General features: G+C 43.6%; 1 protein-coding gene across 1 annotated transcript; it reads left to right on the forward strand.

Moving 5' to 3' along the window:
• The first annotated feature begins 2038 nt into the window (after positions 1-2038).
• Bmp10 (bone morphogenetic protein 10) lies at positions 2039-11861 on the forward strand. Its single transcript, XM_034512508.2, has 2 exons — positions 2039-2454; positions 6693-11861. Exons 1-2 carry the CDS (start codon positions 2121-2123, stop codon positions 7622-7624), a joined length of 1266 nt encoding a protein of 421 aa, XP_034368399.1. The 5' UTR covers positions 2039-2120; the 3' UTR covers positions 7625-11861.
• The last annotated feature ends 10531 nt before the right edge of the window (positions 11862-22392 follow it).

A 22392-nucleotide genomic window follows, 5' to 3' on the forward strand; every position in this document is an offset into this window, starting at 1 on the left:
CTCATCTTCTTAGTATATTGATTAACCAGCTGATGATATGAACACATTGTTGAAGGAATCATCTAAATCTTTAGCTTATTACCTTCGAAGGAAGCCAGTGGAATCTCTACTGCATCTTTTTCTGCCTGGGGTTTGATGAGCTCAGAATCGTGGGGTTTGTGTGTCTGTCCTCTGACCTTTGAAATCAGTGCACCCCAGGAACTGGAGTGCAGCCACGTGTTCCAAGCTCCTGTGGCGGTTGCACGTACGTGCCTGTCATTCAGAATTGTGGAGTGTGCGTTGACATGTGTGTGTGTATGCAGATAGGCAGGTGCTTGTTCTGATCAGCACATGCTACAGAAGCCTTGCTGCAGTGCTTTCTAGAACCCCGTGTTAAAGCTGCATCAGCGGGGGAGCGGGCTGTGGATCTGGGACTCACCTGTTTGTGCACTTCCTCAGATTAGATTTCCAACCTGCAATCACCATATGCTATGTGAGCAGAAACAGCCATCAAAACATTGAATTTCAATCAACTGCCAGACAAGTAGACAATCAGCAGCTACTAAAGATATGATCCTTCCTAACACAGCTTTAAAAATTACTGTAAAAAATCTAGGAAGGAAAACAAAGAATCCAAGGGTGACTAGAAACTTGGGAGTGGTCAGAATGGTAAATGGGATGCTTTAGCTAGCCTATTAGGGAAAGTATAGAAAACCTTAACCAAGAAACTAAGCGGGTATTCTAGTGCACCAGCGGTTTAAGCACTGTCCTCAGAACACACTGAAGGATGCCTGTACAGGGAACACACTGAGCAAGCAGTAGAGATTCCATTATAATTGTCCCTGCAGGAAATAACCCCTTGGAGCTGTCTACAGAGCCACTGTGACAGCACCGTGCCTCCAGCAGCCACATATTAGCACGGCCTCAGTGGTCAGCCTGGTTTGTTACTCCTAAACTGGACACACACTCGATTTTACCAGCCCCACACCCCACCCCTTACCAAGATGCTTGGCATTTTTTATCTGTTTAGTAATGCTGTTTGCTAAGCCAGTGGAGCTTTGGACTTAGTCTTGAAGGTGAACTTGACAGAGATTTTGGTCATGTAAATAACGGGTATCGAAAGCATAGGACCTGAATCCACATCCAGGTACCTTCCTCCTCACTGACTACCCTGTATAAGTGGGGGGGTCTAGTTGCTCTTGCTATCCATTCCTGGTCTAAGGGAATCCTGGTTACAAAGTCCGGAAGTTTCTGTTCCACAATAATTAGACTGCCTGGGCTTAACTTGAGGCTTCATGACTGCACAGGTCAGTGGCTTCTGACCAGCCATGGGACCTCAGGAGTCTATGCACCTGACAGGGATGAAAACAGGGTTATTAGACAAAGCACATTAGATGGCTTCTGGAAAGTTCTTCACTACACTACACTCCAAAACTCATTATAATCAGGAGCTGGCTTACCTTCAGCCTGACTGAATCTGTAAGAAAAAAAAAATGACAGTGATGTTCCTTCTTTCCTGTTTCAAAAAAAAATGCTTCAAAATTTGTTTATGAGTCATTGATGTCTACTTAACTTGAAGTTAGTGGCTACTTAGTCCATCTTTGGACATGTAAGCCCCATCACTTGAATCAACACGCATCACTAATAATACGCATTCTGTTGATTCTTAACATCTGTCATACACACGTGCAGAACTGAGTCCCACAAGCCCAGAATCCAGACATTCCTACCAAAGAAAGTTAAATGGAGAGAGGAGAAGCAGAGGCTTTGCAAAGACAAAATTGTCCTATCTCTCACCAGTGTCAGAATGTAGAAGTGTTTACAAAATGCTCATTAAAAGAAAAAGGGGTTGCAAGATAAAAATGAAATCTGGTGTACAAGTTTACACTGGGGAGATAAGAGAGGCTAGGCCCTATAGGGGATCTTGCTATCCAATTACTGCAACCTGACTTTTGGCGGGGGGAGGGGGAGGAGGGGGAGGAGGGAGGAGGAGAGAGGGGGAGGGGAAGACACAGGAAGAGTTTCCGTACTTGTGTTGTGTCCAGTGACACAAGACATTTACACTCGGCAAGATAAAACTGCCAGTTACAGCCCAGGGGAGTTAAGCCTTTCTAGGTTGGCCTGGAGAGCTGAGCAGAGTCATGGGTTCTCTGGTTCTGCCGCTGAGCGCTGTCTTCTGCCTGGTGGCTCAGTCGGCTTCTGGCAGCCCCATCATGGGCCTTGAGCAGTCGCCCCTGGAAGAAGACATGCCTTTCTTTGATGATATCTTCACAGAGCAAGATGGTATTGACTTTAACACCCTGCTGCAGAGCATGAAGGATGAGTTTCTCAAGACGTTGAACCTGTCGGACATTCCTGTGCAGGACACAGGCAGAGTGGATCCGCCAGAGTACATGTTGGAACTCTACAACAAATTCGCCACGGACCGAACCTCCATGCCGTCTGCTAACATTATCCGGAGCTTCAAGAACGAAGGTAGGCTGGCTGGCGTTTACACCTATCAGACTTAGGCTTTGCATTTTCTCAGGAAGAAACAAGGAAACGTCCGTGTGGGGGTGATGTGAGAGAGGGTGCATTGGTGGAAACACATGGCTCAGACACAGTGCATTGACTACACCACAAGACCCCCCCCCCCAGAACTCCAGAAATACCGGAAAATATCTATTAATGAAAGCCCACAAAATACCCATCATTCTAATACCACAACAGGTTCTTGATGTCATTTTAATCTGGACACCACATATCAAAAACCCGTAAATGATCCGTTGTTCCATCTTCTCTGCCACTTTCTAGACAGGACTGGATTTCCATCTGGTCAAAAATGATGAAAACAATTTTTAAAAAAATAGAAATTTGGGTTTTGTAGTTTGTTCCAAGTCTGGGTGAGTTTCCGTTTCTGACGTCATTGGGTCAGAGTCCTGATAGAACAGAACTGTATTTGGGAGATTCTTTTCATACTGTGTTGTGTTTGATGAGCTGTGTTCTTATATGAAGCATCACACAGTGAGACTCCAGGAAGAACGCAGGTCCAGCTGACTATGACTGTGTCTTCATGAAGAGCAATACACATATCTCAAATGATTCGTTCCCCTCAGATCTTTAAGTGAGCCAGTGAGCTAATCCTAGGTTTATGTGGCACAAGTAGAAAATTATAGCATTGATGGTAGAGACTGTGGATATAAAGAAAATGGTTCTTTATTATTTACTAATTGTGCTTTTATAGTCAATGGATGAGCAAAAATGAGATTTGAGCACCATTTGCCAGATGCTCTTGGAAGCAGAAGGCAGTGGCACAAACCAGCTCAGGATTGCTGAGAGCTCTGCCTTGGGAGGTTGTGCATAACTCATCTAAGTGATTGGAGCCCCACTTCCTCCTGTAAAGCAGCAGCTGCTTGGCACAGATGAGGGAATCACAGGTAGCTCTAGGTAAGAGAGCTCATGGTTAGGAAATGCTGGACAAACCGTGATGACTTTCAATGAATTACTTAATATTCTAGGCACTGGAGTGAACGTTGAGTAGATATTCCTCAGACACCATGGTAGTATTTGCTGTTAAAATGCAACCTATGACTGCCATTTTTCTTTAGTAATGTATTTCTGGTGGAAATAGCAAACTGAAATTTCAGATTCCTTTGGAGGCAAGTCTGTGAGAAAAAGAACATTCTTCCTCCTAAGAAGCCTGCCTCAGATTCCTGCTCTGAGCTGTGGTCTAGCTCGGGCATGGGGGAAATGCAGCCTCACACACAGGGGAAATGTAGTCTAGCTCAGGCATGGTGGGAATGCAATATTCCACTTTTGTTTCTTGCTTCTGCCATGGAAGAGCAGCTGATAAGGTGAGGATGTGACCCAGCTTACCATTACTGGAGCTCCATGGGGAAGAATCAGACTTGGAGATACCCAGCCACTCACCCCTTGCACCTCTGCCAGCCTAGAGGAAGAGTCACACAGCAGAGGACCTGTGTCCCTTCAGCAGGCTCTCCCTGATGGCTGTTGTCACCCACATACTCACCTTTTGTGTTTCCTCAGTGCCATGCCCTAGGAAGTGAAGTTCCAGAGGACTCTAGACCTAGTTCATCTTGGAACCAGTGTCACATGCAAGGTGGAAAATGGGACTTCAGTTCTTATCATGACTCCTTCCTCCATATTGTCTAGAAGTCAGATATGTATGTGGTGGTTTGATTTCTTCTGATGCAAAACTAGCATAGGATCCACGTGTGCATTTTGGGGTCACTGTCACAGCTACACAATTTTCAGGACAAATGACACGTGAAAGCTGTCAAGGACATTATTTTTCATGTCTTGAAATGTGACTCCTCCATGATCTATTGTCCCATATGCAAAGAATTGTGGGTAGTTTTACTTAGTTAGTTAAGGGTTGGTTTGTGTGTGTGTGTTGTGCTGTATTGTCTTGTTTTCAGCTGGCCTTGAACTCACCATGTAGCCCAGGCTGGTTGGGTTTGAACTCACAATCCTCCTCCTGTTCAAGCCTCCTGAATGTGTGCTTATTTGTAAAAAGTATCTCTTCACTGGAGTATAGTTGATATATAGAAATATGCATATATTTAACATATGTAATTTAAGTGCTTCTGTTGTAAACATCCACTGAAGCCCCGCCTCAGCCAAGACAGTGAGCATGCCCACTTGCCTCAAGGCTTCCTCCATTCCAGAGGGGAACTGCCTCTTTCACGGAGAAGCAATGAGCCTGCTCTCCCATCTTTAGCTCTTCTACGACAGCAAGTGCATAGTGGGATAAACTTTCAGAGGGAGATTTGAAGGCACCAATGTCTGAAGGGGGAGGCCAAAGGTGGAGAGTAGAAATGAGGCAAGATGGCTTTCTTTTTAAGAATCAGAAGCACATCCTCAAATGTTCACGATACAGAGAAGGAAGGCATTTTGGTTTTTCTGTGTGGGAAACTTACTAGTCAAACGGGATAAACTATTCATTCATTTGATCAATAAATATCCATTCAGCAACTGTGGCATTCTGGGTACTATGGACAATGGACAGGAGCCATGGCTTGATTGGGATGTTAAGCACTGGTTACAGTTGCCCTGGCCACACCTGTGATGTTAGAGCAATCCCATAAGTCAGTGTCCTCCAGCGCTACTGTAAAGATGCTTTTAGTTAGCACCCAGAGGAAGCCATGAAATATGTCCAATAACTACATATTTTATTTATGTAAATTTAAAAGCCCACATGACTATGAGCTTAAGAGCAAAACTTTCAGCTCTTTTGGGAGTAGGTATAAAGCAATCAGTAAGGAAAGATGTGGAGCACAATGTGGATCAGAGACTCCACTGAGGTCCCAAGTTCGGAGTACAGTTAGGGAAAGGCTGCCAAATACCAAAGAGGACACTCCATTGCAGGTCTCTGACATCTTTGGTGTCACAGTCCTCAGATACTCTGATGTCAAATGTCTCAGTCCTCATTGAGTCAAATGATCTGAGGTAAGTACATAGGAGCTTTGAGTTCTACGTAAACTTCTCAAGTAAAAAGTTAATATCAGGCCGGGCATGGTGACACATGCCTGCAATGTCTCTCAGGAAACAAAAACTAGAAGACTAGTGTGAGTTCGAGGCCAGCATGCTCTACTTAGTGAATTACAGTCCAGCCAGGGGCATGCAGTGAGACCTTGTTTTTAAAAAAAGGTCAATATGGAAGTATTTGGAGACATACTTCTGAGACAAAGGACGTTTAACAAGCTATTATGTAAAGATCCTGGGTAGTTTGTGTGTGCCCAACTGCACACTGGCTGCTAGTGACTATCACTAAGGTAATGTGTCTACCCTAAGACTCACCTTCTCTTTCTCACTCTCAGAGAGGACTACATACCCCAGAACCAATTGCTAAGACTCCTTCTTTTAAGGTTGTTCTGTTGACCTTGCTAAACTTTGTTATGTAGGGACAGGGTCAGCAAACTTCCTCTGAAAAGGCCAGATAGCCCATATCTAACTCTGCCTCTGCTGGGCAAAATGAGCCAGAGACACTGCAGCAATATACAAGCAGGGCTGGGCTCTGGTGGAGTTTTCTTTCCAAAGCATGTGACAGTCCCAGTCTGGCCTGTAGGCCAAAGTTTAACAACCTCTGGTCTATGGAGATCTGTGAAGACCAGGGCCCATTCAGCTTCATGGAGATCACCACCTGTTACAAACAAAAGCTGTGCTGTCTTTAATCAGGAAGAGTTCAAGAGAGCAATCTCCACGATCCGTTTCATGGCTTGTTACTGGCTGGAAAAACAGAGGACTCCTCTAGAGCTCCAAGATTCCTTCCAGTTCCGTCCCTGTGAGGCAGGTGTCTTAGTGAGGATTTACTGATATGAGCAGACGCCATGACCAAGGCAACTCTTATAAGGCCAACATTTAATTGGGGCTGGCTTACAGGTTCAGAGGTTCAGTCCATTATCATCAAAGGGAGAACATGGCAGCATCCAGGCAGGCATGGTGCAGGAGGAGCTGAGAGTTCTACACCTTCATCTGTAGGCTGCTAGCAGGATATTGACTTCCAGGCAGCTAGGATGAAGGTCTTAAAGCCATAGTGACACACATACTCCAACAGGGCCACAGTTTCTAATAGTGTCACTCCCTGGGACAAGCATCTATAAACCATCACACTGGGCAAGTTTTCTTTCCTTTTACTGTTTAAACAAGCATCTGCTATATTGTGAGACATACTGCAAGCCTGGTTTCTCATAAGTATCTTTCTTTTTTTTTAGATCTGTTTTCTCAACCAGTCAGTTTTAATGGGCTCCGGAAATATCCTCTCCTCTTCAATGTATCCATCCCTCACCACGAAGAGGTCGTCATGGCTGAACTGAGGTTGTACACACTGGTTCAGAGAGATCGTATGATGTATGACGGTGTGGACCGTAAAATTACCATTTTTGAGGTCCTAGAGAGTGCAGATGGAAGCGAGGAAGGGAGGAGCATGCTGGTCTTAGTATCAACAGAGATCTACGGAACCAACAGTGAGTGGGAGACATTTGACGTCACGGATGCCACCAGACGTTGGCAAAAGTCAGGCCCATCAACCCATCAGCTGGAGATCCACATTGAAAGCAGTCAAAACCAAGCTGAGGACCCAGGAAGGGGACAACTGGAAATAGATATGAGTGCCCAGAATAAGCATGACCCGTTGCTTGTTGTGTTTTCTGATGACCAAAGCAATGACAAGGAACAGAAAGAAGAACTGAACGAATTGATTGCCCATGAGCAGGATCTGGACCTGGACTCCGATGACTTCTTCAGTGGGCCCGATGAAGAGGCCCTGCTGCAGATGAGGTCAAACATGATCGATGACTCTTCTGCTCGGATCAGGCGGAACGCCAAAGGGAACTACTGTAAGAAGACTCCACTGTACATTGACTTCAAGGAGATTGGCTGGGACTCCTGGATCATCGCTCCTCCTGGGTACGAGGCCTATGAATGCCGAGGTGTGTGTAACTACCCTCTGGCAGAGCACCTCACACCTACAAAACATGCAATTATCCAGGCCTTGGTTCACCTCAAGAATTCCCAGAAAGCTTCCAAAGCCTGTTGTGTGCCCACAAAGCTGGATCCTATCTCCATCCTCTATTTAGATAAAGGTGTTGTCACCTACAAGTTTAAATATGAAGGAATGGCTGTGTCTGAATGTGGCTGTAGATAGAAGAAGAGAGGCACCCCATGGCTTATTTAATAACTGCAGATGTGTATATTTTGTGTTCTATTTAATGAGACTATTTAATGAAGGTGTACAGATAATAGAGGTTGCCACCTTAGGGAACTGGACAGGTCAGTGTGCTGTAGGAAATGTGTATTTTGCTCTAAAATCCAGTCCCGTCCAGTTATCTTCTTTGGACTCTCCTTTCTCAGTGATACCATCTCTTAACAACAAAATACAGGTCTGTACCACTTATGCTTTCTGTCAGTTTGGAAAGAGCAAACCCTGAAGGCAATATCATCAACACACAGATACTTGTGCATGTTCATGCAGGTGCACCTGAACTTAGGAAAATCTTTTTGCTTAACATGTGAGTGGCTTCCTCCAGAATGTATGTATTAAAGGATATGGGATTTAGGCCAAGAAAGTTCATATCAGGAGTTTAACTATCTAGAGAAGTGTATTTCCCAAATGCTCTGAGAATGTAAATGTAGTTCTTTTCCATTGTATCTGCTGCCACGGCTCAGAGCAGCAGGCTTGATGAGGATGCAGGTTCAAGATGTGGATAGGGTTGTCAGAAACACAAAACAAATGGCCTTGACAGACAATGTTCCCAGAGATACCCTTGCAAAGAATGGGCCTCAGGGCCATGTACTCCTGAGGACAGTGCCTGGTCAAGCAAGAAGGAGGAGGAGGCCTTTCAGGACTGGCACTCTCTTAGTCCACAAGAGGCAAGGCCACATTGCCACACCTTAGTGCTACAAAGGGCCATGGAGGTGGTAGAGGGAGATGGGGGAAGGGCACAGATGTCCTCAGGTGTGGTAGTAAAACTCTCACAACTCTAATGGGATAATTACATCTTTTGGACAAAATAAAACAATCTAAGACTGAGAGGACTTGAGAAGGAAGCTGTTTGATGGACGCAGTTGAAAAGATTCCTCACTTTATGACCTCCTTTCTTCGCTAGCCACCTCTGCCTTCTCCTCCATCCTTTCCCTTTGTTTAATTTCCTTCCCATCATGCCTCCTGTCTTCTTGTCTTTCTCTCCTTTATCAGCCACGATGTGGGCCAGGAGGAGGCACCAGACATGACATGACAGTGGCACCTGAAAGCGTTTTCCCTCAGTGTGAAATCAGCTAGTGATCTGACTTCTAGACTTATTATGGAAATTTGATTTGATTTGAGTTCTATACTTTATGCTATGTTTTTTTTTTCATGAAGAATACAGAACAGAAGAAGACTAGAGTCCAAGCAAATACTCCCAAGCCCGTGAATTAGTAGAAATATAAGCAGATCACTCAAATGTTGAGCTTCAACTTTGAAATCAGCCTTGATATTGGGAGAATATCCCAAGAAAAAGAAGATCCGCTAGTGTCCCATTCTTTTCACTCTGCCCTCCTTTCCATTTGAAATTCTTGTCCACCATCAGGTAGGTTGTAAGGACACTCTAACCCTGGTGCTGGCCCTACCGATTGCTGTTAGCATCCTCGACTCTGTGTAGGAGGAGCTAGAGCAGGCAGGTCCTGAGTCACCATAATATCTGCAGACAGGTGGCCCAGTGACTCCCATGAGAAGCAGGAATATGACCTCAGTATATTGCTCAACCCCACCATATTGGTTATATATATTACTGCCGGGCTAGCAATCAGCTTCCTTTCCATAAACTTCTTAGGACTGTATATTCAGATTGTTCTGTCAAAGACGGGTATTTTCTAAATTTGGACTTCAACTCTATATATCTAGCCAGTCAAAATACAAATCTCAGAGAAGCTGTGGCCTTGGAAGTGGACTATTTTGGTCATCAGTGAGAGCATGGTGAGGGACATTGTGTTGGCTGAGACGGGTATCAACTAAGAAGCATCCATGTTAGCCTGTTCTTTGACACCATGTGTTTGAGTGCATGCATGAATCTGTACATGTATAGCTGGCATTGGTTAGCCATGCCAGCAACCCTGAGGAAATGGTACAGCCTTCACACTCTATGGTACACCACACATACTCACACTCCACGGTACTGCCAAGCCTTTCTCAAGGATACTATCACAGACATAATAATAAAATTTTAGCTTAGCAGGAATAGTTTATTCTAAGTTCTAGTCATGGCTCAGCTTCGTAATTTCAATAGTTTAGATGTGTCATGTGATGCTAAATGGCTTGCAAACTCCAGGGAAACATGACAGCCAGGTCCTTGGAGCTGCATGCTTTCTGGCCACAGAACATCACTGACATTAACATTCTGATACTAGAGATGTCAGCTCTTGTATCCTGACATAGCCACTGCCGCTCACCAAGGCAGCTCCTGGAGAGACTTAGTTGAGCTTCTGAGGAGAGGTGACAGTTGAGGCTGTCTGCAAGCCCCACATGCTGCTCCATCTACTTCAGCACAAATGTAAGTGGTGTTTTCATGACGGCCTTCTTGTAGAAAGGCGTGCAGATAGCCACGTGTTGGATATTCAAGTGTTACTGTTTTCATTATTGTTGTGAGTTTGCTTCCTTATCAGAAAGTGGAGTGACAAAAGCCATAAATAGAAGCATTCTTCTCCCTTCTCCCAACAGCCGCTTGCCGCCTTTCCACTTCACCGACTTAACCTGAAACCACAGAATGGGCAGGCTCTCGGCAAACTGAACCGTAACCGACACATTTCTTCAATGACAGATCTCCCACTGTGGCTTGCCCATACCGGTCTTGTTTTCTTTTTATTTCTTATGCTTTGATGGAAAAAGCTAATAAATCTAATGATTCTCGAGTAGCAGGGACACTTGACAGCCACCTCACCCCACCTGCACAGTCATGTAAAAGTTTCTAGGCTTCTTAATATTTATTGATTAATATATTTATTTTTGTAATATAGTGTAGAATATTAAAATTTTATTTTTATGTGTGTGACTCCCTCTTGGATAAAATAGCCCTTCCTGCAGCTCACAGTGTGCTCTTCCCAGGAACGTAGCTCACTTAGAATCTACACCTAGATATGTCCACCCCTGCTCCTGCTTTTTTGCATCAAACTATCCTTTTGGGAGGGGGGGATTGAGACAAGGTTTCTCTGTGTAGCCCTGGCTGTCCTGGAACTCGCTGTGTAGACCAGGCTGGCCTCGAACTCAGAAATCCACCTGCCTCTTCCTCCCAAGTGCTGGGATTAAAGGCGTGCACCACCACTGCCCGGCACTGTCCTGTTATTTGAAGGGATCCGGCCATGGCTTTGTGTATTTGTGTCTTGTGGGTAAACTGTGAGCCCCTCCCTGTACCTGCCGATTTGTAAATAGTAGAGTTTAACTGAAGTACAAATGTTTCGAGGCATTTTGTCAATAAATGGCGTGCCATCCCCTAACTCTCCATGGTTCTCTTTACCATGAAGGCAAAACTGTCAGCTATAAGTGAATTTAATTGGACAAGCTCCCAAAGAAGGGATCTCTTTTCTGAAAATGCCCATTACCTCCCTGGTATGCCAATTCAGACAAACAATTGTACCCAAAAGTCAATGTAGTGACTCTCCAGAGTGGCTCTCCTAGCACCTCATCCTTTTTCAGTATAAAAGTGTTAATCTGAGAATTCAATGATGAAATACTTTTTAAAAATAGTTACTACAGTTTTATCATTTTTTTATATTCTTCCAGTGAAAGGTATGTTCATATGAAAAAAAATTATATCTCAAAATTTCCCAAATTCATAAAGTACAGCAGTATGTAGACAAACTCTCTTGCTAACTTATTTGCAGTGCAGTTCAGGTCCCCTTCCGTCCCGGAGCCCCACTCCAGTCCACTTAACCTTCCATAGCTCGTGTGTGGTAGAAAAGAAACTTGGGTTTTCAGTGTGTGTTTTTGTGTTCCCAAAGACACTTGATTATCCACATTTAGCAGAGAGCTAGCACTTGATGAGACTAGCACATGTGGAAACATATCTACTCATAAACACCCCGTGGAGAGTGACCATTTATAGGAATCAGTCCATTTCTATCACACATGCATACGGGTGTTTGTGAGCCCCTGACCTAATTGCGGTAGGGGAGATGAATGCTAGCTCTCGCAAGCAGGCTCCGGGGCATTTAGGAAACTGGTTGATACTGGGACACGCCGATTCAGCTAAGCGGTCATGGTCTTTGGTAAAGCAAGTTCACCATTCATGTCCAGATTACTAAAAGTTAAGACTAAAATGAATATGGAAATAAATATTTTACATTCTGTTCATTAAACAAATGTGTACACTAGAGTCATCCTGTTGAATAAAATGGAAAAATTATTTTGACAATAATCTCCAGCAGTTTATTTTTTAGATGCAATCTCTCCCCCTATTCTACCTCATTATATTTCCATATCCTTGTATCCAGATGGGATACAACTTCTTGCTTAATTAGTAGGAACTGATTCGAAGAGACAGCAGGCTGCACTGCATAGTCTTTTCATTTTATGTGATCCTGTACAAACTCCAGGGATACTAGCAACAGAGAAGGAAACCAAATTGGCTCCTCCTTGCTAATAACTGGAAAAATACTCCTTCAAATCCTGCAATGAATTTGGAAACTATTGAGGTTAAATTTGATTGATCTCATTACTGAACTTCATGTCATCTCAGGGGGATCCTTCCAGCCAGCTGGTCTGTTCTGTTCTCTCGATAGACATTAAAATACATCCAACTTCTCTGCAAACATTAGTGATAAGGAGTGTCCTGACTTCTTAGGGGACTCTCTTGTTCTGTGCTCAGTTTAACTAGTAGTTTGGGTCATTGTGTGTAAAAGTCACTGGAGAAGCACAAAGGATCTTCGTTAGAGCCTCAGGAAATGTGAGCATCTGAGCATGTAAGGTATGAGGCTCCCTCCTGTGCATGGGGGCATGAGGAAGGTTGGTTGGAGTTCTGAGAGGAAGATCATTCCCATGGCAGCATGCGGGCCTTGAGGGGCCGGAGACAGAGATGGAAGAACACAGCTCCTCCCGTGAGACCTTCTTCTGCCTCTCTCAAGTGGACTCCAACATCCTGGTGTCTGACTTGTGACAGAAAGCACAGCCCTTGTCCTCCGTCCTGGAGGGGAGGAAGCAGAGTGTTCCTCAAGGGCATGGGCTAGGCCTGGACTCAAGGGTCTAAGAAAGCTGTTCTTGTGACTTGGCTTTGAATTCTTCAGCAGCCTATACATTCTTCTGCAAATAATTCCATTCATAGATGCCACTCATGGTATGGGGCCTGATGCTTTTCTCCACATGTGGTCTGACCTGGACAAGGTCACTCTGACTGGCCACTTCATTCTGTATTTTTTTTAAACTGAGGCAACTAGGATGCTCTGGATGGAAACAGAGGGACAAGCTACTTTACAATGTAGCTTATAACAATGTGTGAGAATTATTATGTTCAGAGTTCACACACACACACACAGACACACACACATACTATATACATATATATATATAATATATAATCATATATAATCATATGTTAAAACCCTGAAAATGATACTCGTATGAACTGATCTTTGTGGGGCTGTGAGAAACAAGACATGGGACTCCAGAATGTGACTCTGGTCATGTGGAAAAGAGCCCACTTTTGCCCAGAAGTGGCTCTTTCTATAGAAGGAGTATATTTGGGGTGAGAGCTTGTTAACTTGGTGGTGATAAATGGATTATGTGATTACCTTGGACCCACAGTCCTCAACAGGCAGCTTACAGAAATGGCTCTCTCTCTCTCTCTCTCTCTCTCTCTCTCTCTCTCTCTCTCTCTCTCTCTCTTCCTCAGTCTATCCACACAGACCTCCTGTATCTCATCCACCCCAAGAAAGCTGGGAAATTCATGGACATGCAATCCATTTTTACTTTAAAATGAGATACTAAGAGTATGACAAGAGTTTAGAGCATATGGCTCAAGTTAAGATTTTCTGATAAGAGGCACAAAACAGCGTTGTATCAAGAGCAATTTCACACACAGAACACTGGCTGATTTCCTTAGCAAACCCACCTTCTAATTATTATTGTTGCCTAAATGTATAACAGCCTGATTATTGATGACGAAACAGCAGAGGAGCCATTCAGAAAAATGTTCTGCAAATCAGACAGTTCTGTTTAAAGATAAAAGTATAAAGAAAAAGGCAACACATGGCCTGAGAAACTGTGAGAGGTTAAAAGAGGTTAAAAGCCCTGAGGCGCCGTGCCTGGGCTGGAGTGGACCAAGCACCTCTGATGGGGCAGAAAGACGTTGTTGTTTTGTTGTTTTTTGTTGTTGTTGTTGTTTTGTTGTTGTTGTCGTCATCATCATCATCATCATTGTCATCGTCCTCCCCCTCCCTGTCCTCTTCCTCCTCTTCTTCCTCTTCTTTCTCCTCCTCCTTCTTCTTCAGTTCTCTGCTATTGGTAGTACCTCGACTTTATCAGTTACCTCCTCTCAAATGACGCTTTACAAATCTGTAAGGGGATTGCACTATCTCTGAGGTGATGAGGAGCTGTGCAGGCTTCCCTTTATTCCTGTGATGCCTAAGGTGTATGCAAATGAGATCTCTGCCCTGTGGGCAGGCTCAGCAGAAGGATGGGATGGGAGGAGTGTTCCTCAGAGTGGAAAACCTGTTGTCTAAAAATGAATCACAGCCTATCTTCCTGAAATAGCCAAGTTCATCACTGTTCCCCGAAAGGAAGAACGCTTTTCAGGCAAGAGACCATCTGTTGCAAGTGTTTAGAGAATGCTCTCCAATCTCTGGGAATTTAAACTTCCTTACACCCAGTTCAACGTTTGATAAGGAAAGGGCACTAACAGGATGGGAACTGAGTTACTATATTAAGAAATCCAGGCGGAACAAAAACCAGCCCCCTGAAGTTATTTTGTTTATGCTTCATCTGTTTTAATTAACATAATATTTACATGAAACCGGCCTCTGATATGTTTTTTTGCTGCAGCTGTCACATGTTTTATTCTTTCCTTCTTTCCTTTTTGAAGTTTTTGCAATTTTTTTTTTTTAACAAAAACTTGTGAGAATTAGACATAGCCTCAAAGCATAACATTCCAGCTTGACGCAGTGTGAGGTCAGACATCAGTTCCAAGTGGCTAGTGAAACGTCAACCTAAGATAAATAATGTGTTTTTACTATAAACACTTCTCAAATATTGTACAAGGCGTACTTATTCTAAAACTCTTCAATGTTTACCTCAAGTTCAGATTTAATTGCACGTTTTTATTTGTGGATTTTGGCAGCCTGTACATGGTGGCTCAGAAGGCTATAGGAGTGGAAAGGACTGCCTGTGCGAGCCTGAGGGGCTGTTTGGAGGACTCATGGCCAGGGCTCAAGGCTAAAGAGCATCTTTGAAATTAGAGGTTGAATCCTGTTGGACCACAACACTACAAACCCAGGAATTCCTAATACCTTGCCAGGTCCTTTCGAATGGCCATTTCAAGCTTTTCTCTTAGTGAATTCTTCGGAAACTTGCAGGCCAGTGACCTGAAGGCTGGTTGTTGACCCCTGTTGTGTCGAGCCCAGATTCTTGTGTACCAATGTCCCAATCTTGCCTGTAGCTGTATCTCATTATTGTTACCCATCACAATGAGACAAACACACCCAGGAGGCTCTTAAGATGATGACAACCATTTCTTCTGTTCATAAACCTTGGGTTGATTCAGTTGTAAGGGGACTTCTCTGAGATGTCCTTGGTCTGATGGCAGTAGGGGTACCATCAAGGCAAAGGTACCTGGGATAGAATCTTGGGGACTTCTCCATTTTTTTTTCTCGGCATGTTCTCTCCACAAGGCTACCTTGGGGATAGCCCGAAAGCTCCCAGAGTGTATCTTTCTCCTCAAAGGCTAGCAGTGTTCCCCTTTCAGCATCCCTTTGGGCAAGTGTGAGTCACTAAGCCAATCCAGACCCAGAGGGAGAGAATAAAACTGTGCCTCCTGCTGACGATAAGTAGATGAATTCTCATTGTGACCAAGCATAAAATGGTCCTAAGGTCCTACCGTTTTCCACCAGTCCAGATCACTGGCCTCTTCCAACCCCAGATTTCCCTGTTGGGGCTTACACTTACATCCTTCACGTCTCTTCTGTTTCAAGCACAAGGAAGAGATCCCAGGACCTCGCCTTTGAAGCAAGTCTCATTCCCTTTGAACTGAGAGACAGCTGCCTATTCTCCCCTTGATTTTAACTATCAGCTAAGTAAATTGAGATACATTAGACATGAGTTAACAGTCACAAAAATCAACTTTCATAGAATATTTGTAGGCATGTAAAAGGTTTTCTAATAGCATAACGGTTTCCCTAAGTCAAATCATTTTTAGTTTTTCAATACTTGGTAGCCCAAAAATATCTTAAAAATACATTCAAGCCAGAGATATAAACCCATATATATATAAATTTATATATATATAAATTTTTTGGAAGTATAAAATCATCATCATCATTAGTAAATCTGTACCAGTATCAATCTTAACTCTAGATTTCTCATCATTTAATTTGAGGCCTTAGCTTCATGCAAACAAGATATTTCAGTGACATTTTATCCTGATACCTGGTCAATACCTCACTTTCTGATGAGACATAAAACAGTGAACTCCAGATTCTATGTACTACAATTCTTGTTCTTCCAAACCTTCAGGAACATGCTTGAACAAAATGGCAGCTATTAACAAATAGATCCAGGCAAATAATGTTCTGTTTTATGTAGGAACCACACAGTGCAATTGAATGCCATCTGCTTGAGGACTTGCAAAGAGAAAGGCAAAGTGCTTTTGAGACAGCACAGGATGTGGTGTTGAAAAGCTCTGTGCGGAGAACGCAAGGACTGAAGGCTGTGTATCCCCCAGGACGTACAGTAACAAGTCCCATGATCTGTCACCTTTGGTTTGTTGTGGTTCACCATGACAACGTCTTATCACTGATAGATGTTTCTGGATCCAGAGCTGACATTTGAGGAAGTGGCTCTACTCAACTAGCTTGGCAAATGGCGACTGGGTATGAAAAGTCAGCCACGGATAACAGATCTCTTCAGGGCAGATATTGAGGGGGCCCTGTTAGCAGCACCCCCATGACCATCCCAGTGATACCAAAACAAGGCATTGCTGGAGATCTGGTTACTCCAAAGCCATACCATCACCAATTAGATGCAAATAATCAGTCACCTACAGCTGTAGCTAATCAGCTACATACGGTTGACTCAAATGCCTTCAAGTTCTCACTTTGGTTACTACACAGAATCTTAAGATTACTGCTTGGAGGGTGGACCTAGATGCCGCTAGCTAACTCCAGCTCCCCAGTGACTCAGTTCGACCTGAGGTTCTTGTGCCAGATTCAACATCTCTGCTGTTCAGACTGTACAGTTGTCTTCCTGCTGTCGATTACAGCTCCCACCCCTTTTAGACCATCAAAGGATCCCAGGGCTCCTGTAGGCTGTCAGAATAGACAACCTCAGGAGCCAGGCAAATAATAGAAAATGAGGCAGCCTGTGGCAGTGGGCCACCGGAGAGCATAGCTGTACAACAGCGAGTAAATGACTAGACCTCCCAACTTTAAAGATAAAGTAGAAATAGAGGATTTAAGAGTTGAGACTTTTTTCTATCTGATTCCAGAAAGTAGAACTCTACAGTGTACAAGAATGCTGGCTTACTCGTTCGCTTGCTCCTTCACTTGCTTGCTTGTTCGTATGTGAAGGTCAAAGATGGAGGTTGGGTGTCCTTCCTCATTTGCTTTCTACCGTATTATTTGAGGCACATCCTCCTCCTACTGTTGAGATTCACGCCTCTGTTCACTTCTTAGCTGACAATCAGGCGTTGGGTGGATGTTTCCTGACTTCCCCACCCCGTTCTAGGCAGTTTGTCTGTGCTTCACATAGACGTGCTTCCAACAGCATCCTTAAAGCCCCCAATAAGCCTGCTGAGAACCTTGAATCTACCACTAACACAGTGGGGCTTCCTTTAACCAGGCATAACCAGGTGTTGGTTTGTTTGTTTGTTTGTTTGTTTGTTTTTTGTTTGTTTTGAGCTAGTTTGTAAATTAGAAACCTTTCTTTCTTTTTTCAGTTTTTTTCAATTTTTAAAAATTAAAATACAATTATATCATTTCTCCCACTCCTCCTCTCTCTGACCTTTTTATCCTCCCTTACTTTATTCTGAGGGAGAATTTTCAAAGTAGTTTCCTGATCATGCAAGGAAAATTACTCTTGGTCATATACATATCATATAGAGTGGGAAGTTCTTAAGCACTTTGTTCTCAAGGTTCTTTGATCCCTTTAAAAATTCAACTACTCACCTTGAAGGTTTGAAATTTTTCAGCGTTATTTATTTCCTTTGATATTTATTATGCTAAGAGTTAATTTTTAAAATGCACTTATTAATCTGCATTAACAAATTCATTGCATATACATATGAAGAATTCATTTTAGTAACATTAAATATGCAAATCAAAGTTGATAGAAAGATAAGACTGGCAATGCTTCAGAATTTTGCAAATTTGTAAATGTCTGGCTGGGAAGCAGCTAGGCTTTTCCTGTGTGCAGCAGCATCCAATGGGCTGCAGTTATTTTGAATGCACTTTGCAATGAATATTTGTCTGCATATGAATTTGCAATTAACAAAGGAAAATATTTTCCAAGTCTACTTAGTTAATTGTGTATCCTCTTCAATGATAAACTGAAACTCAGGGAAGGACAGCTTCTCATATGCCAGCTGCCAGGCAGAATCTCAAAGCATGGGAGTCAGTTCTTAGCATTTAGTTTCAAGGAATCTTCTTCAGCCCCATGCACTAGTTTACTCAGGCTGATTCCAAACTATCAACTATTTGACAATTGCAAATCCATCTGGTTACAGGCAGTCTAAATGTTGACACATTTCCTGTTATCACATTCATGTGGCATCTGGAACATTCCACTGCCAATTCTGTGAAAGAGGGAAAGTGATAAAAGCAAATTATGTCTGTCCTAGCATTGAAACAAAATTAAATGTGAATCAATGGACCTTCCCGTAAAACAAAGGAGTCTTTTTTTTTTAAGAGCCAGATTCTTGGTGCAACTGTAGGCTGTCACTGATAGCTGAGTGGCCATACAAAAAAAAATCTTCATTTTCGTATAGTTTGGTTTCCAACTCTTAAAGTGGAAACATTAGACTTGAATCCATGTTTACCTACAGGAATGAGATTGACATTTGAGACAGAAACAATTGTCATGAAGAACTGTGCCTCATGTTATTCTGGTTTTTTAATTTTTCAGTCTCCTTTAGCAAGTAACACTCACCCAACCCTCAGATGGAACAAACCCGGAACCCTTGAGAGAAACCTCCGGGGGTAATATCGTCTTTGATTGTGATCTGGCAGGTACAAGTTTGTGTTCCTGCATACTTCTGAAGCTGATGCCATTAAAAAGTGGGAAAATGACAATTTCTCACACTGTTGAATGTTTCTTCTGTTGAGTTTCTTCTGCTCTCCCTGCAGAAATATCTGTTGGGGTATTGTTATTGGTATTCCTAATTATACGTGATACGGACAAATTTTTGTGACCTCATGGAAAGTAGCAACATTAGAAGAGCTGGAGGTGGGACTAGGAAGGGAAAAGGAGAGAAGAAAACCCTCAAATCTCCTAGCCACAGTTTTACAACCAAGGATTCTCGAAACTTTTAGTACTTGACAGTATTTTGCCCAACGCCTTACAAAGCGCACCTTGCTAGGTGGGTGGAGAGAAAAAGTGAGATTCCCCACTGATCCATAGCTTTTGGGAACACACAGATGCCCACACTGCCATGGCTCATTCTGCCTGCTCGCTTGTTCTGAGGTAAGAGGCTGAGTGAAGGCACCTGCCTGTTCTGCTTGAACCCTAGCTTGCCTCTTCACAGCTGCATTACCTTGTCAAGAGAATACAAGAGTCCGCCTCGTGGGCAAGTGTGAGGATTAACAGTGATAAGCCTCAGTGGAAGTGTGCCAGCAGTGAGAGGCCACAGCAGCCATCTCACAGCACCACCAGTGGAAGCCTGTTCCCTCCTCTGAAGGCTCTGACCGCCTTGGATTTATGCACACATTTCCCTGTGACATGGGTTTTTTTTTTTTTTTTTTTTTTTTTTCCCCACAGCACAGGGCTTAGCTGGGAGCTGGACTTTATCATACATTTATTTATTTGTTTTTGACAAGGTCTCATGTAGATCAGGTTGCATAAACTCACCATATAGCTGAAGGTGACCTTAAATTTCTGAACTGTAGCTCCATCTCCCAAGTGTGTGGAACTGCACCTGTTTCATGCAGCGTTGAGGATGGAGCCCAGCGCTTCATGCTTGCTACCCAAGTGAACTAGCAATACCTCCAACTTTAATAGGATGAGCTTCTTCATATAACTAACTAACTAACTAACTAACTAACTAACTAACTCTCTCTCTCTCTCTCTCTCTCTCTCTCTCTCTGTGTGTGTGTGTGTGTGTGTGTGTGTGTGTGTGTGTGTGTGTGTATGTGTGTGTGTGTGTAACAGGGTTCATCAGAGTCCTTGGAGACCTCCTCTTGGACACTCCCAATGACACTAAAGACATTTCAGCTTCTTGGAGTAGGCACTCTGGAAGAGAAAGGGATTGAAGGGATCGATCTGAAATGATCTCCTCTAGCAGTGAAAGTCCCATAGAAAGAGACCCAAGAGAAATCGCTGGTATTTTCCAATGACTACTGAGCCCTTTCTTGTCATTCTGTTTCCTCTTGATGTGAACAGCTATTATCTGCTGTATGTTCCTATTACCACAATGTTTGGCTCAAACATATGAAACCAAGAAAACATAGATGAGTCCTGTTAAAACCATGAGTCAAATAGATCTTTTCTTCCCAAGTTGTCCATTTTCTTGTTCTCAGATATGCAAACACAGCTAATGGCTGCTGTAGACCTCCTAAGTAAGTGGTAGAAGAATGTGGGTGTGGTTCTCGGATTTAGACCCTCAAGCCGCTGCTTTCTGCTTATCCTCCAGAAAGTGAGTTTGGTTCAGTTCTTTTCTGTTTCTTGCTGAATGCCCCCTTTGGTATCCAGAGACATTTCACTTTCAAATCATAAAAGGAAAGAGAGTGGCAGGGTTATAGGAAGCATAGCACCACCCGTGGGTTCATTGTAAACCTCTATGTGACTTGGCTTCCAGCTAACTCATATATTCAGACAGAAAATTGGGACTGGATGTGGTCATCCCTTTAGCGCTGCACAGATGAGGGGAAGTGACGTCATGGTGAGAGAGCCGTCAGTGGTCTGTGTCTGAACACACATTCTCAGTGGCTCCCTGGTCTGCGTTTCTCATTGCTGTTCCCCAGTTGTCTTGGCACTTGGCGCTCTTTCCTCAAGACTCTACTATGACCAGTGTAAGTGGGTTTTGGCTACTGGCTCGGTAATTTTAGGATATTTAATCACCCTTTGAGTATTCAGATTTAAGTATCTGTACTAGATGTGGCTTCAGAATCCATCTAGTTTCATCCTGGAGAGGCTGAATGGATCAGGAAACACTTTTCACAGCAGGCTCGATGAGAACTACCAAAGGCACGAGCTGATGGCTGAGCTCACACATTCTCTGGGAAACAAGTTACACGATTCAACTTGAAGCATTCACTTAAAGCTTCAGTTTTTCCCTGAGGCCGATACTGAAACAGTTTTCACCCCTCATATACGACTGCATGCCCAGCCAAGTGCCTGCTAGAATAGGAGCCAATAACTATTTGTTCAATGGATAAATAAACGAATGTCAAAGAATAAAATATGATATTTCTTCAAACGTGAACCTGTGCAGGACTGCTGCCATTAGAATACACCAGTGAAAGTCTATGGGATACTTATCCCGGCGTTAGAAGTAATGAGTTGTTGGTATCAGGTTAAGGTGTCTCATTGGAAAATGCTTCGTAAGTGTCCGGAGTATTTTTAAATTGGGTGAGTGAGGAAGTTGAATCTCCTGGTCCTCTCTCAGAAGCATGACTCTTTCCCTTCCCTATTGCAGGAATTCCATACCTGTACAATCTTTCCTGTTTCCACATGCAGAGTCTCTGAACCCCGAGACCAGGTCAATTCTTGGGCACATATGACTCTGGGCCTGCCCAGTGTCACATGCTACACACTAGACTGATGTGCGTCTTCCCAAACACGTTGTAAGTTTCTTTTACTGCCTAATGTTCTCATTGCCTTGCCATGTTCTTAAGAACACTGGTTGCCTAAAGCAGACCTGAACTCCCTGAGTTAGAATGGCTGGAAACACCTACACACCCGGTTTCCTTAGATAAGGCAACTCGGCCTGTCAGAAGCAGCTCCTCCTTCGTAGCACACTCTCGGCAGCATTTCCTGCTGCCCACCCAAGTTCTAGAGGCAGACAGCTGTGGGTCAGCGACTTCAGACCCACAAGCTGCCTGCTGTGGCTCGGGTTCTTTGTCCACCTCTTTCTCTGACTTTCCAGATTCCCTTGGTAAGAGAGAAGGAAGGAAGGAGGAAGGAGGAAGGAGGAAGGAGGGAGGCAAAAGAGGAGATAAAGATCTAAGCTGACGTAGTGCAGGTGCCTGAAGTCAGGAAAGAGTTCAAGAAAAGTGTCTAGTAACAAAACCAACCGGCTTCATGAAGAAGTGGATCTCCTGGGAAGGAAAGTGTGGGGGATTCCTGCTGGTTCTGAATGGCTTTTCTATTGGCCAAGATTGATGAGCGCACAAACTGTCAGGGTGTGAATCTGAAATGTCCTTTACGGGCTCACATTGGAAATGCTTGTCCCATCGCTGGTGGCACTCTTTCGGCAGAATTCTCATTGCTTCCTGCCTTTTTTACTTTTCCCCAACTACAGTAGAGTCGCCCCAGCCGAGTGACCCAGGCAGGTCCTCTGGAGTCCACAGTCCCTCCAAGGCATC

The sequence above is a fragment of the Arvicanthis niloticus genome, chromosome 9 (genome assembly GCF_011762505.2).
Source record: "Arvicanthis niloticus isolate mArvNil1 chromosome 9, mArvNil1.pat.X, whole genome shotgun sequence".
NCBI lineage: Eukaryota > Metazoa > Chordata > Mammalia > Rodentia > Muridae > Arvicanthis > Arvicanthis niloticus.